The following is a 14,712-nucleotide window of genomic DNA, read 5'->3' as shown; positions in this document are numbered from 1 at the left end:
GTGCCACTCTTCAGGCAGACAGGAGTTAAGATAAACACAGAGGAACAGAAGACACATATACTAAAAAGGTAATAACCAATATCTGGAATAGTCAGGGTACAAAAAACTGATAATTTTGACTAAAGAAGAGTGTTCATAGGAAGGACAGTCAGAGAAAAGAGACTGAAGAGGGAAACAAGCATATGACGAATGAAATTTTATAGGTAATCTAATTCACCTATGTTCTCTTTTAACTTTATTTAAATATTTATTGAAACTTTTTTTCTGTTGTTAAAAGTGCTATGTGTTAACTGAAGAGAATTTAGAATATATGAAAAAATATGGAAGAAAACAAGTTAAAGATATCACCCAAAGAGAACCACTGTTTCAAATATTTTCATCCATAAATTTAAAACATACACATATCTTCTATAAAATGGTATTATATTGCATATGCTACTTTTAATCTTCCTTTTTAAAATTAACATTATATCATGGGCCTACCCACTAACCATTCATCTTTTACAACAGGATTTTTAATACCAGCATTTATTCCATTGATTTGAATGAATGTACATAATTTCCTTAACTAATTCCTATTGGATATGCATATAATGTTCCCTCTAGTTTTCATTATTGAAGTATTTGATACAGCTCTTAAAAGAACGTCATTATTTATTTAATTTGCAGTTTTGGTCGTCATTGGGGGAAACATTTTTTGTATTTTATGATATTATATGGATGATTTTAATAATTCTGCTTCTAAGGAAACACTCTTTTTACTGATTTATTAAGATCTTACATATTAAAGATATTAAAATCTAGTTTGTCATATTTTAGCCACTAGTTCCTGGTTTGTTACTTGCCTTTCCCTTTTAAGCTGGCAGACATATAATAGCTTTAAGTTTACGTGTAGTTAAATCTATCAGTTTTTCCCTTTAATATTTTATGCTTTTATGCCAAGAAAGGCTTACTCAACTCTTAAAGCAGATAGTCACTGTATTTTTTTTTGGTTTTACTTTTATATTTGACTATTTCCATATATAATTTATTTTGATACTAATATGAGGTATGGAGCTACTTTAAATTTCTTTAAAAAAAAAATTATCCAAATAATAAAAAAATTCTACTTTTCATCAAACTTTTTTTTTAATTTACTTTTTAAAATATATCTTTATTGATTTCAGAGAGAGGAAAGGAGAGGGAGAGAGAGATAGAAACATCAGTGATAAGAGAGTTACTGATCGAGCCCACAACCCGGGCATGTGCCCCGACCGGGAATCGTACCTCAATCCCCTGGATCCTAGGTCGATGCTCACCCGCTGAGCCATGCCCAGTCAGGCTCATCAAACTTTAAATGGCACCATTTATAATATTCACTAAATGATTTACACACTGAAATTTATTACACGGCTTTCTATTATATTTCAATTATGTCTTCATTAATGAAAGTAGTGTTTTATTTATTTACTTATTTATTTAATAAGTTTTTTTATTTTAGAGAAGGAGGAAGGGAGAGGGAGAGGGAGAGAGAGAAATATCTGTGTGAGAGAGAAATACTGATTGGTTTTGTTGCTTCCTGCACACACCCAGACCAGGCATGGAACCTGAAACCTGGGTATGTGCCCTGACAGAGAATCAAACCAGCAACCTTTCGGTGCACAGGACAGGACCATGCTCAACAAACTGAGCCACACCAACCAGGGTTGAAAGCTTTCTAATAATCTTTAGAAAGATTATTAGGATAGGATGCATGAGTTTTAACAACCAGATAGCAAAGTCCTAAATGAAAACAGAAGCAGTACCAAAAGAAAGGGTAACAAAATGACAAGAAATTATGTGCCTTTCTTTTGAAACACCTCATACCTATGAATGCTCTCAAAACAAGGTCCCAGAGACAACAGGAATTATTAGCACTTTATTTAACACAGGGAAAGATGGACAATGAAAATGAGTATCAGTTTCCAAACCCAATTAAAACTATGATAGTATCAAGGAGCATGCAAGCCTTCAGACTTCCTACAGAAATGAAAATGCACAAAATTCAATCATAATATAAATCTGTCTTACCAGTAAGGCGTGCCAATGAAAGATTTTCTCTTTGCAATGGTAGCTGTTATTTTTGCAGCTACACCAAAGTCAGCTGGTGGGGGAAAAAATAAAACAGAGAATTTTAGTTCTTTTCAATAAAAGCATTAACATTTCTAAGTTTCACCCTTAGCATGATGTTATTAATAATTCAGATAGTAATGCTAGGGAAATGTATAAAAATAGAATACCTAAATCCCTTCTTGCTTAGTTTTTAACACACCCATTAAAAGAAAATAATTTATTGGTGCTTTACTAAAATGAAAATATACTTTATTAAGAACAAGGTTAATAAAAATATTTTTATTACAAGCATATTAAAGTTAATTTGAAAAAAAGAACAAAAAATAAAACACCCACCTGAATTCCTTTTATTCTAACATAACCAGGTGAGTATTTTGGTGCTATTATAAAAAAGCTGGGTGTTTTTTTTTTTGAGTGCACCCCAGTGGGCTTTGGCCAGGCAAAAAAGTTATTTTTCTTTGTATAAACTTTTTTATTGCTGTTGCCAAACACGGTTATAAAAAATTAAATACAAATACAGTTCATTTTTGTCACATAACAGACCAGAGGATTTTACTCGTCTTTACTCTTACTCCTCTTAACTATTAATTTATTTTTAAATCCTCACTCGAGGATACGCTTTTACTGATTTTAGAGAGAGAGGAAGGAGGAGAGAGACACAAACAATGATGTGAGAGAGAAACATAGATCAGTTGTCTCCCACACTCGTCCCAACTGGGGATCGAACCCATAACTTTCCCATGCACGGGATGACACTCCAACCAACTGCCTGACCTGGCCAGGGCTTAACTATTAACTGAATAATGTTCCTTAAGTGGATTTATCACAACTTAAGTTTTTCTATTGCTAGAGCTATGTTCTCAGTTTTTTCTTTTGTGTGTGTGTGTGTGTGTGTACACATACATATATATATATATATATATATATATATAATGTTATGGTTAACCTTCCTGTGAATATGTTTTTTTTAATCTTTAGGATTAATCCCCTTAAACTGAGTCTCAGGAGTAAAACTGCTGGGTCAAAAGATGAACATTATTGCGGCTCTTGATATGAATATTAAACCTGCATAACATTAAATTTAAAGTTTATTAAAATTGGGGGGGGGGAAATGTTAGAAATTTGAAATATAACATACCTAATTTTACATCACCATGATCTGTCAATAAAATATTTGCACCCTGAAACAAAAATACAAATACTATTTAATTAGTATCATAAAATTCATTCCAATAAAATTATAAATTTGAACACATTAAACAAACTTACTTTGATATCTCTATGCATTTTGCCTTTAGTATGCAAGTAGGCAAGACCCTAAAGTTAAAAAAAAGGTAGCATTAGCAAAACTGCAAACTTGGCGCCTAAATTTCCTACTTGAATTCTTATTAAGAAAAACCAGTATGTCTTTTTTGCAGGGGGAAAACCCTACATGAGTTTCTTGTTACTCGTCAGTGTTTACTATATTTTAAGATTTCAAATTCATTTTCTGATAAAAATTAGAAATATTTTACTGTAACACCATCTCCACAATGAAGAAAATGGACATATGCATTGATTCCAAAAGTTTCTCACACACACAATAATCTGCTTTCTTTTTTTTCCATTAAAATATTTTTTATTATAGAAAACTTCACATATAAAGCCTGAGTAACAATACAATGAATCCCTATGTAGCCATCATCTAAACTCAACAACTATGAAGTCATGGTCAGTCTTGTTTCATCTTGACCCTCACACACCACACACACCCCTCTCCACACTACCATATTATTCCGAATGACTCAGATTGTATAATTTCATTCACTAAGACAGTGAATTTTTAAAAAAACACATAACCACACTGGTATTATTTTCTTATAATTAACAACTTTTTTTTTTTTTTTAAATATATCTTTATTGATTTCAGAGAGAGGAAAGGAGAGGGAGAGAGAGAGATAGAAACATCAATGATGAGAGAGTCGCTGATCGGCTGTAGCCCGCAACCCGGGCATGTGCCCTGACCGGGAATCGAACCTGGATCGCCTGGATCCTAGGCCGACGCTCAACCACTGAGCCACGCCCGGCCGGGCTAACAACTCTTTAATATTACCAAATATCCAGTGTTCACAATTGTTTATAGTGGGATCCAAACAAGGTTTGGACACTGCAATTTGTTGACATGATTCCTACTTCTCTCTTAATCTACAGGATCCTCTGCCATATCTTACTACTTTTTCCTTGTAAGTTTTTGTTAAAGAAAGTGCTGTTTATCCTGTGCAGTCTCCCAGGATTCAGATTTTGCTAGTTACATCCCAATGATGTTGTTTTATATGTTCCTCTGACCCCCTGTATTACCAGTAAATGAGCACTTATATCTAGGGTCTTGATGAGATTCAAGATTTAATTATTTTGGTAAAATTACCTCATGGGTGGTGCTATACCAGTCAAAGTCCAGTCAGGAGACTGAAAAACAAGTTATTTGAACAAAGAACTAAAAGGGAACAGACAGAATGCTAACGTATTACAGCAGCAGCAACTGCGGGAAGCTGCTACCAAAACCCTAGGACCTGGGGGAGTAGGTGAGAGAAGAGACTAGAATTATTAATACTCAGAAGCCTGGAAAAAGTATCCTGTGAAACTGAAATTCAGACCTCTGAGAAAGATGACTGTTCAGCTGTGCTGACATCCATTAGGAATTACACAATGTCTGGTTGTCTTTTAGTGATATTAACAGCCATTGATCCTGATTTGATTTCTGTTACTATAGATCATTTCTGAATTAATGAGTTTTATGTAAAAGTAATCATACAGTGTATTCTTCTTTGTCTGGATCTTTCACAATAATCAATGTGACATTCCTTGTTAATGTGTATATCAATAGTTCATTCTTTATTACTGAGTAGTAGTCCACTATACAGATATACCAAAATTTGTTTATCCATTCGCCTGTTCACAGACATTTGGGTTGTTTCCATTGTGGGGCTATTTATAAATAAAGCTGCTGTGAAGATTCATGTACAGCTGTTGCATGATTTTTTTCCTCTTGGGTAAATACCTAGCAGTGTTAACAGCTGGATCATATGGTGGTACAAGTTAAACTTCTGGGGACTGCCAAACTGTTTTCCAAAGCAGCTATACCATTTTACACTGAAACCATCAATGTATGAGAGTTCCCATTAATCCACATCCTCACCAACCTTCTTAAGTCAGTCTTTTTCATTTTAGCCATTCTAATTGGTGTGTTATCTCAGTGTGGTTTTAATACACACTTTTCTAATAACTAATGATGTTGAGCATCTTTTCCATCCATATATCTTCCTTGGTGAAGTGTCTGGTTAAATCTCTTGTCCATTTGCTTATTGGGTGGTTGTTTTTACTACTGAGTTTTGAGAGCTCTTTATATACTGTGGCTACAAGTCCCTGATCAGATCTGTATTTGCAAATTTCTACTTTCAGTCTGTAGCTTGTCCTTTCATTCTCTTAACAGTGCCTCTTGAAGAGGACAGTTTTAATTTTGATGAAGTCTAATTTACCAAGTTCTTATCTTATGGATCATGCTTTTCACGTTATGTCTGAAAAGGTTTTGCTTAACTCAACATTGCAAAATTTTCTCCAATGTTCTCTTCTAGAATTTCTAGTTTTATATTTTATATTTAGGTGTATGAGATTTTTATATATGGTGTGAAGTATGGTTTGAGGTTCACTTGTTTGTATATGGATGTCCAATTATTCCAGTATCATTTACTGAAAAACCATATCCTTTCTCCACTGAACTACTTATCTACCCTTATGCCAATACCACTATGATTTGATTAGTGGCTTTTAAGTACTGAAATTGCTACTGCAGACTTCAAATTCTGTTCTTCTTTTTCAAAGTTGTTTGACTATCCAGGCCCTTCCTATTTCCATAGGAATTTTAGAATGAGCCTGTCAATTTCTATAACAAAAAGCTTCCTTGATTGAAATTGCATTGAATCTATAGGTCAATCTGGGTAGAACTAACATTTTATTGTATTGAGTTTTCTGTTATAGTTCTCTGTTTATTTAGGTAAATCTTTTATAATTTCTCTCAGCAGTTTTATAGTTTTCAGCACACAGATGTTTATGCATCTTTTATGATATATGTATATCCCTAAGAATCTTATTTTTATAAGCGGTATTTTTAAAAATTTTTATTTTTGAATGTCTATTGCTAGTGTATAGAAACCCAATTGATTTTGTATATTGATCTTGAATCCTACAACCTTTCTAGCTATACTTATTAGCTCTAGTAGCTACTTTGTACATTCAATTCTATTTTCTACATAGATAATTCTGTACTCTCTGAATAAAGAGTTTTACTTCTTACTTTCTAATTCAGATGCCTTTTATTTCACTGTTTTTTCTTTATGCAATGGCCAAAACCTCTAGCACAATGTTGTAAAGAACTGGTGAGAGCAGACACCTTGCCTTGTTTGATTGACCTTGGTGGGAAAGTATCTAATCTTTACCACTAAGAGTGACACAGTTGTAGGCTTTTCATAGCTGCTCTTTATCAGGTTGAACAAGTTCTGTTCTATTCCCAGAATGCTGAAAATTTTTATCACAAATGAATGTTGGATTTTGCTAAATGCTTTTTCTGTGTCTAGATGATCATGTGGTTTTTATTTTTGTTTGCTAATATAGACAACTACTTGAAATGATTTTTAAATGTTACAACACTGCATTCTAGGATACCGCCCACCACCCACCACCCCACCTTGTTCATGAAGTATTATCGTTTTTATATAATGTTGGATTGCTACTGTTAACATTTTATTTTCCTTACTAATTTCTGCATCTATGTTTATGAAGAATATTAGTCTATAGTTGTATTCTCTTGTAATGTCTGATTTTGGCTTCAGATCAATGCTGGCCTATAAAATGACTTGGGAAGTATTCTCTATTCTTCATTTTTCTAGAAGAGTTTGCATAGAATTGGCATTACTTCTTCCTTAAATGCTTGACAGAATTTATCCATGACATTATCTACCTTGGAGATTTATTTGTGGGAACAGATATAAACTATTCAGATGATTTCTGACTGACTGAACTTTGGTAGTTTTGTGCCTTTCAAGGAAATTGTCTATTTCATCTAAGTTGTAGGTTTTATTGGCATAAAGCTGTTGATAATATCCTTGGGTACTGATTATCCTTGTTATCCTCTTAATATTTATAGATTCTGTCATAATATTAGTAATTTGTGTCTTCTCTTTTTATTTTTCTTGATCAATCTGGCTAAAGGTTTATCAATTTTATTAACCTCAAAGAATATTTTTGTTTCATTGATTTTTCTCATGTTTTCCACTCTGATCTTCATTATTTTCTTTCTTTGCTTACTTTGCATTTAATCTCATCTTTTTCTAGTTTCTTAAAGTGGAAATTGAGGATGTTGATTTCAGACCTTTCCTTCTTTCTAAAAGAGGTTAAACACCTTTTTAGTGTTATGAACTTCCCTCTGAGTACTGCCTTAGTAGCATATCAAATTTTGTTGTATTTTCATTTCATTTGGTTCAAAATACTTTTTAGTTTCTCTTTTGATTTCTTCAACCCATGGGTTACTCATCAGTACTTTATTTAGTTTGATTTCTAATTTAATTGCATGTGGTCAGAGAACATACTTTGTATTACTTAAATCTTTTTAAATGAATTGAGACATATTTTTATGGCCCAGAATACCGTCTATCTTGGTAAATGCTCTGTGGACATTTGAAAAGCACATGTATCCCACTGTTGTTGGACTAAAATGTCAGTAATGTCAAGTTGGTTGATTGCATTGTTCCACTTTTCTATATACATACTGATTTTCTGCATATTTGTTTTTCAAAATTATTGTGAGAGGGGTATTGAACTGTGCATAAATCTATTTTCCTTGCAGTTCTACTGGTTTTTGCTCATTTATTTTGAGCTGTGTTTTATGAGGAACATAAACATTTAGGGTTAAGTCTTTTGATAAAATGACCTTCTTTAGTAATAGTCTTTGCTTTGAAGTCTACTTTGTCTGATATTAACATGGCCACTCTGGCATTGTTTTGAATATTTAGTATGGTATAATTGTTTCTTTTCCTTACTTTCAACTTATTTGTCTTTATAAAAGTATTTTCTTGTAGGTAGCATCTATTTGGATTTTGCTTTTTTCCATTCTGACAATTTCTGTCCTTTCTTTAAAAATTTTTTTATTAAATTGTATATATTTAAGGTGTACAACATGATGATTTGATATGCATATACAATGAAATGATTACCTGAGTCAAAGTAGTTAACATATCATCTCATACAGTTGCTATGTTTTGTGATGAGAGCACCTGAAATTTATTCTCTTAGCATACTTTTGGTATTCAGTGCAGCATTATTAACTTTAGTCATCATGCTGTACATCAGTAATCAGTCAATCTACATGACTGCAACTTGACACTCTTTGACTAACATCTCCCCATTTCTCTTCCCTGCCTTCACCAAGTCCCTGGTAACCACCATTCTACTCTCTGCAGCTGTGAATTCAACTAGATTCTGCAGATAAGATCATGTATTATTTGTCTTTCTGTACCCGGCTAATTTCATTTAGCAAAATGTCCTCCACATTCATTTTTATGGTTGAATAATATTCCATTGTGATTATGTGTGCGTGCACGCGTGTGTGCACCAACGTGTGTGTATGTGTATCACACCTTCTTTAACCATTCATCTGTTGGCAGACACCAGATGTGGAAGTTCGTGAGCATAACAGAATTTTAAAATTGGAACTAATCTTGGAGGTGATCCCTTCCAAGTACTCATTTTGTCCTTGAGGAACTAGAACTGTAGAAGAGATTATGGTCATATACCAGGACCAGAATACAAATGCTAGTTATTGTTTCCATTCTGTACTCTGTCCATTACTCATACAAGCAATGAACTTTGGAAATTAAAACATAAAAAAGTTAACCTGTCAATAATTCTCTGAGTGTATAATTAGCTTTGTATTTTATGTGGATACAAAGAGATTTCTATGTTATGTGAATATTAAGAAATTCTACATATATATAAAAGGAATTTACATTCATATATCTAACAATAAAATCTGACATGGTATGTCTTTTAAAGCATGTGGAAACCAAATCTTTTCAAAATGACTAGAGCTTTCTCTGAAATCAGGTCAATCTCTCCTACATGGAAGAACACATAGAACATCAATTTCACTTCTGAACAAACTACACAATCTAGGAAATGTAGGGATAGAAGCATCAATTAACAATTATCAGTTGTAAATTAACAAAATAAAAAACACAAACACTACAGCTTAAACCCTCTTCCTACTTTAAATGCCTTAAAGTATATGAACAAAATTGTTAATTGCTAATTTTCTCAATGAACAGTCCTTCAGGACACTGAAAAGATAAATTGGCAGAAATGCTGCATACTCTATACTCCTATGGAAGATTCACAATCTATTTTAACAAACTAAAAGCACTCACAGATCTGAAATAAATAAAAAAACCTTCCACTTAATACAATGTTTACCGAGCTTATAAAAAAGATTCTGCTATCAATGGCTTTTATTAATATCATACAGAACTAGGATTTCCAGATATCATTCTGGGTAATTGTTATGCTAATTTACTTTATTTTGGGGAGAAATGGCAGAAGACTACTGTGTATACCAGCATCAGCTTAAATGAATTCTTGTCAGTCATTCACAAAAGAAATAACTAGGTTTACAAAATTACATTAGAAGTTAGCAGAAAAATTTGGTTTTCATTTTTTTGCGTAGATCGCCATTTTATAGTTTTCAATTATGAAATAAGAACTGCCTTTTTAGCTACATAAGTAAATGTAGTACCTGTAAAGTTTCTCTGCATACATAGGCTATTTGCAACTCTGATAATGGTCCAGTAACTAGAAAGAAAAAAAAACACAAACCCACACTGTAATACATTTGAATAAAACAGATTAAAAACAGTCTACTTTTAAAATGACAAACTATTGCCTTGGCTGGTGCGACTCAGTGGTTGGAGCAATGGCCTGCACACTGAAGGGTCGACTGTTCGATTCCCAGTCAAGGGCATGTACCTGAGCTGCAGGTTGATCCCAGTTAGGGCATGTGCGGGAAGCAACCAATCGGTGTCTCTCTCTCACATCGGTGTTTTTCTCTCTCAGCAACCCCCTTTCCTTCTACTCTCTAAAACTCAATGGAAAAAATATCCTCAGGTGAGGATTAACAAAACAAAACAAAAAAAGTTCCTTTAAAATGACCATTAAAAGTTATTACAAAACTTCTGTATATATCGTTGGGTGATGTCTCATCATGAACATAAATTATTCTTATAATCAGAAAACAACAAAAAGGAAAGATGAGAATTAGAACTGTACTTTTAAAATGAAAGATCTACTCCATAACAACTTTGGTCAGTGAAAATATTAAGTACCCCTTATGTGCAAATCACATTACTAGGCATCACAGGCTGTTCTATAGAAAGCAATGGACATGATCTAAATCCTGAACAATTTTTCAAAAATAAAGTGAAGAAATGAGAAAAACATATAATTAAATAGAGCTATACAGTGAAGTAGAGAGCCATAAAGAGACTGTTGAAATGTACTGAATGAAAGACATCAGATACTTTTTAAAAGGTCAAGATATTATTTCTTCTTCTTCTTCTTTTTAATGATAGTACCCATTTCCTTTTTAAAAAAATTTTTTATTAATTTTTTTAGAGTGAGAGGAAGGGGGAGAGAGAGAACATCCATGTGAGAGTGGAACATCGATCAGTGGCCTCCTGCATGCTCCATACCAGGAATGGAGCCTGAAATTTGGCATGTGCCCTAACCTGGAACCGAACTGGCAACCTTTCAGTGCATAGGACAATGCCAAACCAACTGAGCCACCCGGCCAGGGCAAGATATTATTTCTTTAGTATAATTCTTTACTAAAGCTATCAAAACAGAGAAGCTTGATCCAGTACCTTATCTAAAAATTTAAAAAGCAAGCACATCACTTCTGGCAACCAGATCTCTCCCTATTATAAAATACAAAATCCTTCTGCAAGTACCCAACCAGAGGTTTTGGAAATGTATCCAGTACCATGAAGAGAATATTTGAAATCTAGGGTGGTGAAACCAACTGAGGTACTTACTTGTAATCTTTACGTAAGAGAAATATTTTACTGCACATTTTAATCACTGGCTCTCTATACCTATTCAGAAACATAAACTTTTGATTCTTAGTAACATGATGAAATGCTAGTAAAAGAAGGAAAACCACTTTATTAACAGTTTATCATAAGTGTAGATGTTCTTGATTACTATGCTATCTAATACACTATTTACAGAAATGAATACTTCTTAGGTTCAACTGAATTCAACAAGTATCAGGTTTTAATAATGGCAAGTAGAAATTTCATGAAGATAAAATTAATGTCCAAAACAATTCTTTAAGTTTAACACAAGAAATAGTGAAAAATGACAACTATATAGTTTTATTTATCCATATTCTTGAGTTCTCAATTCTGTAATAATGTGAATGAATAAAAATTATAATTACTATATAAAAACTCTATAAAAGATAATTCTTCATAAAGTCATATAAAAAACTTTTTTAGTTTTTGTTTTTATTGATTTTTAGAGAGAGAGAAAGGGGTGAGGGGGAGAAAGGAGGAGGGCGGGGGAGAGAGAGGGGAAGATCTTCATAAAAATCATATAAAAAAACTTTTTTAGTTTTTGTTTTTATTGATTTTTAGAGAGAGGAAGGGGCGAGGGGGAGGGAGGGAGAAAAGAGGAGGAAAGGAGAGAGAGAGAGACATCAATTTGTTGTTCCACTTATTTATGCATCACTGGCTGGTTCCTGTATGTGTCCTAACTGGGGATCAAACCCACAACCTTGGTGTTATTGGGATGACACTCTAACCAACTGAGCTAACCAGCTGGGGTCACAGAAAAGACTTTTTAATCAAGTGGCATAGAGCTATTTTCTACCAATAATTCTTTAAAATCAACAATAGGGTAAAATAAAAGAGAACAGTCATAAGAAAATTAAAGGCTACTAAATAAGAACATAAAACTTACTTTTCTCTTTTAAAACATGTGGTTAGTTCTTGCTTTAAACACTTTATTATTTTGTATATTTGGAATTATGTGGTATTAAATATTACTTTAAGTAAAAAGAGGCAATCCTAGTTGGGGCACCTATGGAAGACAACCGATCGATGTATTTATTTCTTTTTCCCTTCCTCCCTCTCTTAAAAAGAAAAAAAGAAGCAGTTACCAGAGTTTAAACATCACAACCTTTTTTTGTCATGGGTTATTTGTTGTGACAAAATTAGATAATTATTCTATTTATTAATGTATAATTAATATATCAATACATTTATATTATAATTCAAACTTTTATTTATGAGTCCCACTTCTCCTCCCTAGAGGTAATGACTTATCAATGTGATATGTATCCTTTTATTTTGGTATGCATTTACATTCATACATATCCTTTTAAAAAGGCTAACTAAGTATGATTTATTATGCTATACAAATTTTTTCATGAGTCATTTTTTCCATTTAAAAAAAAGTCCTTGGGAAGATATATCCAGGTTAATATAAATGGAACTATTTCATCTTTTTAAGTGCTTCACAGTATTCCATATTATAGATGCAGTGTATACTTAACCACTGCTCTATTGATTGACAATTAAAAATTCGACCTCCACAAGCTACAGGTATTATTTAAACTGCGGTGGCACTTGTTTTTACATCTACTATGGTTGCATTTGTAAACTGCATTTGTAAATTGCATGAAATTTGATAAGGCTTTCAATATAAAGATTTCAGCAAAGAAACGTTTAAAAGTACTTAAATGCTTAAAAATACATAAAAGTTATACAATGCATGGTTGCAATAGGATTTTACTATTCCATATCCAGTTAAATAAAGAAAAGTTATTCTATAAGGATCTATGCTCAGTCTCATAAACTCTAGAAACTCAGGAAATTGTCAACAACAAAACAAACTGGAAGCTAAACTGTAGAACCAAAACGAAAACTATTTCTAAATATTATGAGGCTAAATCAAATTCAACTAAAAAAACGGCCTAAATTAACAGAATGCTAAATAAAATACTCTATATTTTTAAAAATTATACATTTTTAATACAAAAATATTATAGCAACTAAATTCTTTCCTAGATAGTTAATTATTAAGACAGACATATAATTTTCTTTATGAGGGAGTTTACCCTTTGCATTTCAATTCTTATTTACAAGGAAGTTTAGGCAGTTTCATTGGTAGATAAAATACTTTCCTAAAGGACTACATCTAAAAAGTAAAATATGGATTGTTCAAGTACTTTTGAATTTTGCAGTTCAGGCTCCAGCAAATTTAACTGAATAACCATCAAAAAATTAAATTTAGATTTCTCTTATGACATACTCCAGGAACAGAACAGAAGAATGTAGAACAGTAAATCTACCTCTTAATATCCCTAGTTAACTAGACAAGTCAAACAACAGCCACTAAAATCAGAGTCAGTCTTAAACTATAAAGACAAATTAATAGTACCGTGGTAAATATCTTGAAGTGATCCGCCGCCACAGTATTCCATACAAATCCACAGTTTTTCCCGACTAATATGAAAGAGAAAGAAAAGTACATTAGCTAGTAATTCTCTCAATCACTGACACATCATGAAGGCTCTCCCTCTTCATCACACCAAGATTTAGGATGAATTTCAGAGTGCTACAGAGAACTGCCCTGGCAGTCTCTCTTTTTCATTTATTTTTCCTTTTTATTGAATGTATTGGGTATGGCAGTCTCTCTTCAAGCTACAGAAAAACATATTACTTCAGCTTTGTTCCCATCTTATATAGTCTAGAATACACCACTTCTTTAAGCTAAAACACTTACTTGTAATCATTCACAGTATTTCACTAAGGTTGCCAGATAAGGTATAATTGCATAAGTGGAGATATCACTATTAATATAACAGGAAACAAGAAATTTTAGAACTTGAGACAATTTTTAAAATTTTCATATATAACAGCACTGACATAAAAGGGAGGGAGAGTGATAGCAAAGACATATAAATACAAAGAGAGAACAGAAGCTTTTTTTACCTGAGATAGCTCCCAAAATAGGCAACAATGTTGCAATGTTTACATTCTTTAACCATAAATATTTCTTGTTGAATCAAAGAAAAATCATCTCCTGAAAAACAAAATAATAACTTGGTCATCATGTTAGATTTTGCGTCTCTATAAATGGGAGGAAGGAAAACTTTACAATAAGTATTAGAGATGAGGAATTATACATTCTTAATACTTCAATAGGAATGTAAACTGGTACATTCTTTCTATAAAGCCAGAAACCTTAAAAATACACAAAATCTTTGAAATCATTTTACTTCAACAACTTTTTTCTTGAGATATGCAGAGATGAATGTTCTCTACAGTGTGACTTAATAATGAAAGAATGGTTGAATAACTATGGTATAGTTATAGATATTACAACATAGATACAAACAGGTTTTGATATGAAAATATGTTCAGGATATATTAAGTGAAGGGATATTTTATATAATTATGTAAGTACATATGTACACAGAAAAAATATCTTAAAAACATACACCAGGTTTCTGTCTGGGTGGTAAAATTAAAAGTA

The 14,712-nt window shown here is 32.5% G+C and overlaps 1 protein-coding gene across 1 annotated transcript in view; it reads right to left on the bottom strand.

Moving 5' to 3' along the window:
• MAP4K5 (mitogen-activated protein kinase kinase kinase kinase 5) overlaps positions 1-14,712 on the bottom strand; it is a 92,464-nt gene that overhangs the window by 51,060 nt on the left and 26,692 nt on the right. The window contains exons 3-8 of the mRNA XM_087820563.1: positions 14,169-14,259; positions 13,615-13,679; positions 9,911-9,966; positions 3,361-3,408; positions 3,230-3,272; positions 2,050-2,122 (exon numbers count right to left, since the gene is read on the bottom strand). Coding sequence (XP_087676689.1) covers positions 2,050-2,122; positions 3,230-3,272; positions 3,361-3,408; positions 9,911-9,966; positions 13,615-13,679; positions 14,169-14,259 — 376 coding nt within the window. The remainder of the gene's footprint in view (positions 1-2,049; positions 2,123-3,229; positions 3,273-3,360; positions 3,409-9,910; positions 9,967-13,614; positions 13,680-14,168; positions 14,260-14,712) is intronic.

Source organism: Miniopterus natalensis, chromosome 1 (assembly GCF_054644295.1).
Source record: "Miniopterus natalensis isolate mMinNat1 chromosome 1, mMinNat1.hap1, whole genome shotgun sequence".
Lineage (NCBI taxonomy): Eukaryota > Metazoa > Chordata > Mammalia > Chiroptera > Miniopteridae > Miniopterus > Miniopterus natalensis.
The sequence above is the reverse complement of the archived record's forward strand: the minus strand, read 5'-3'. Positions and strand labels throughout refer to the sequence as shown.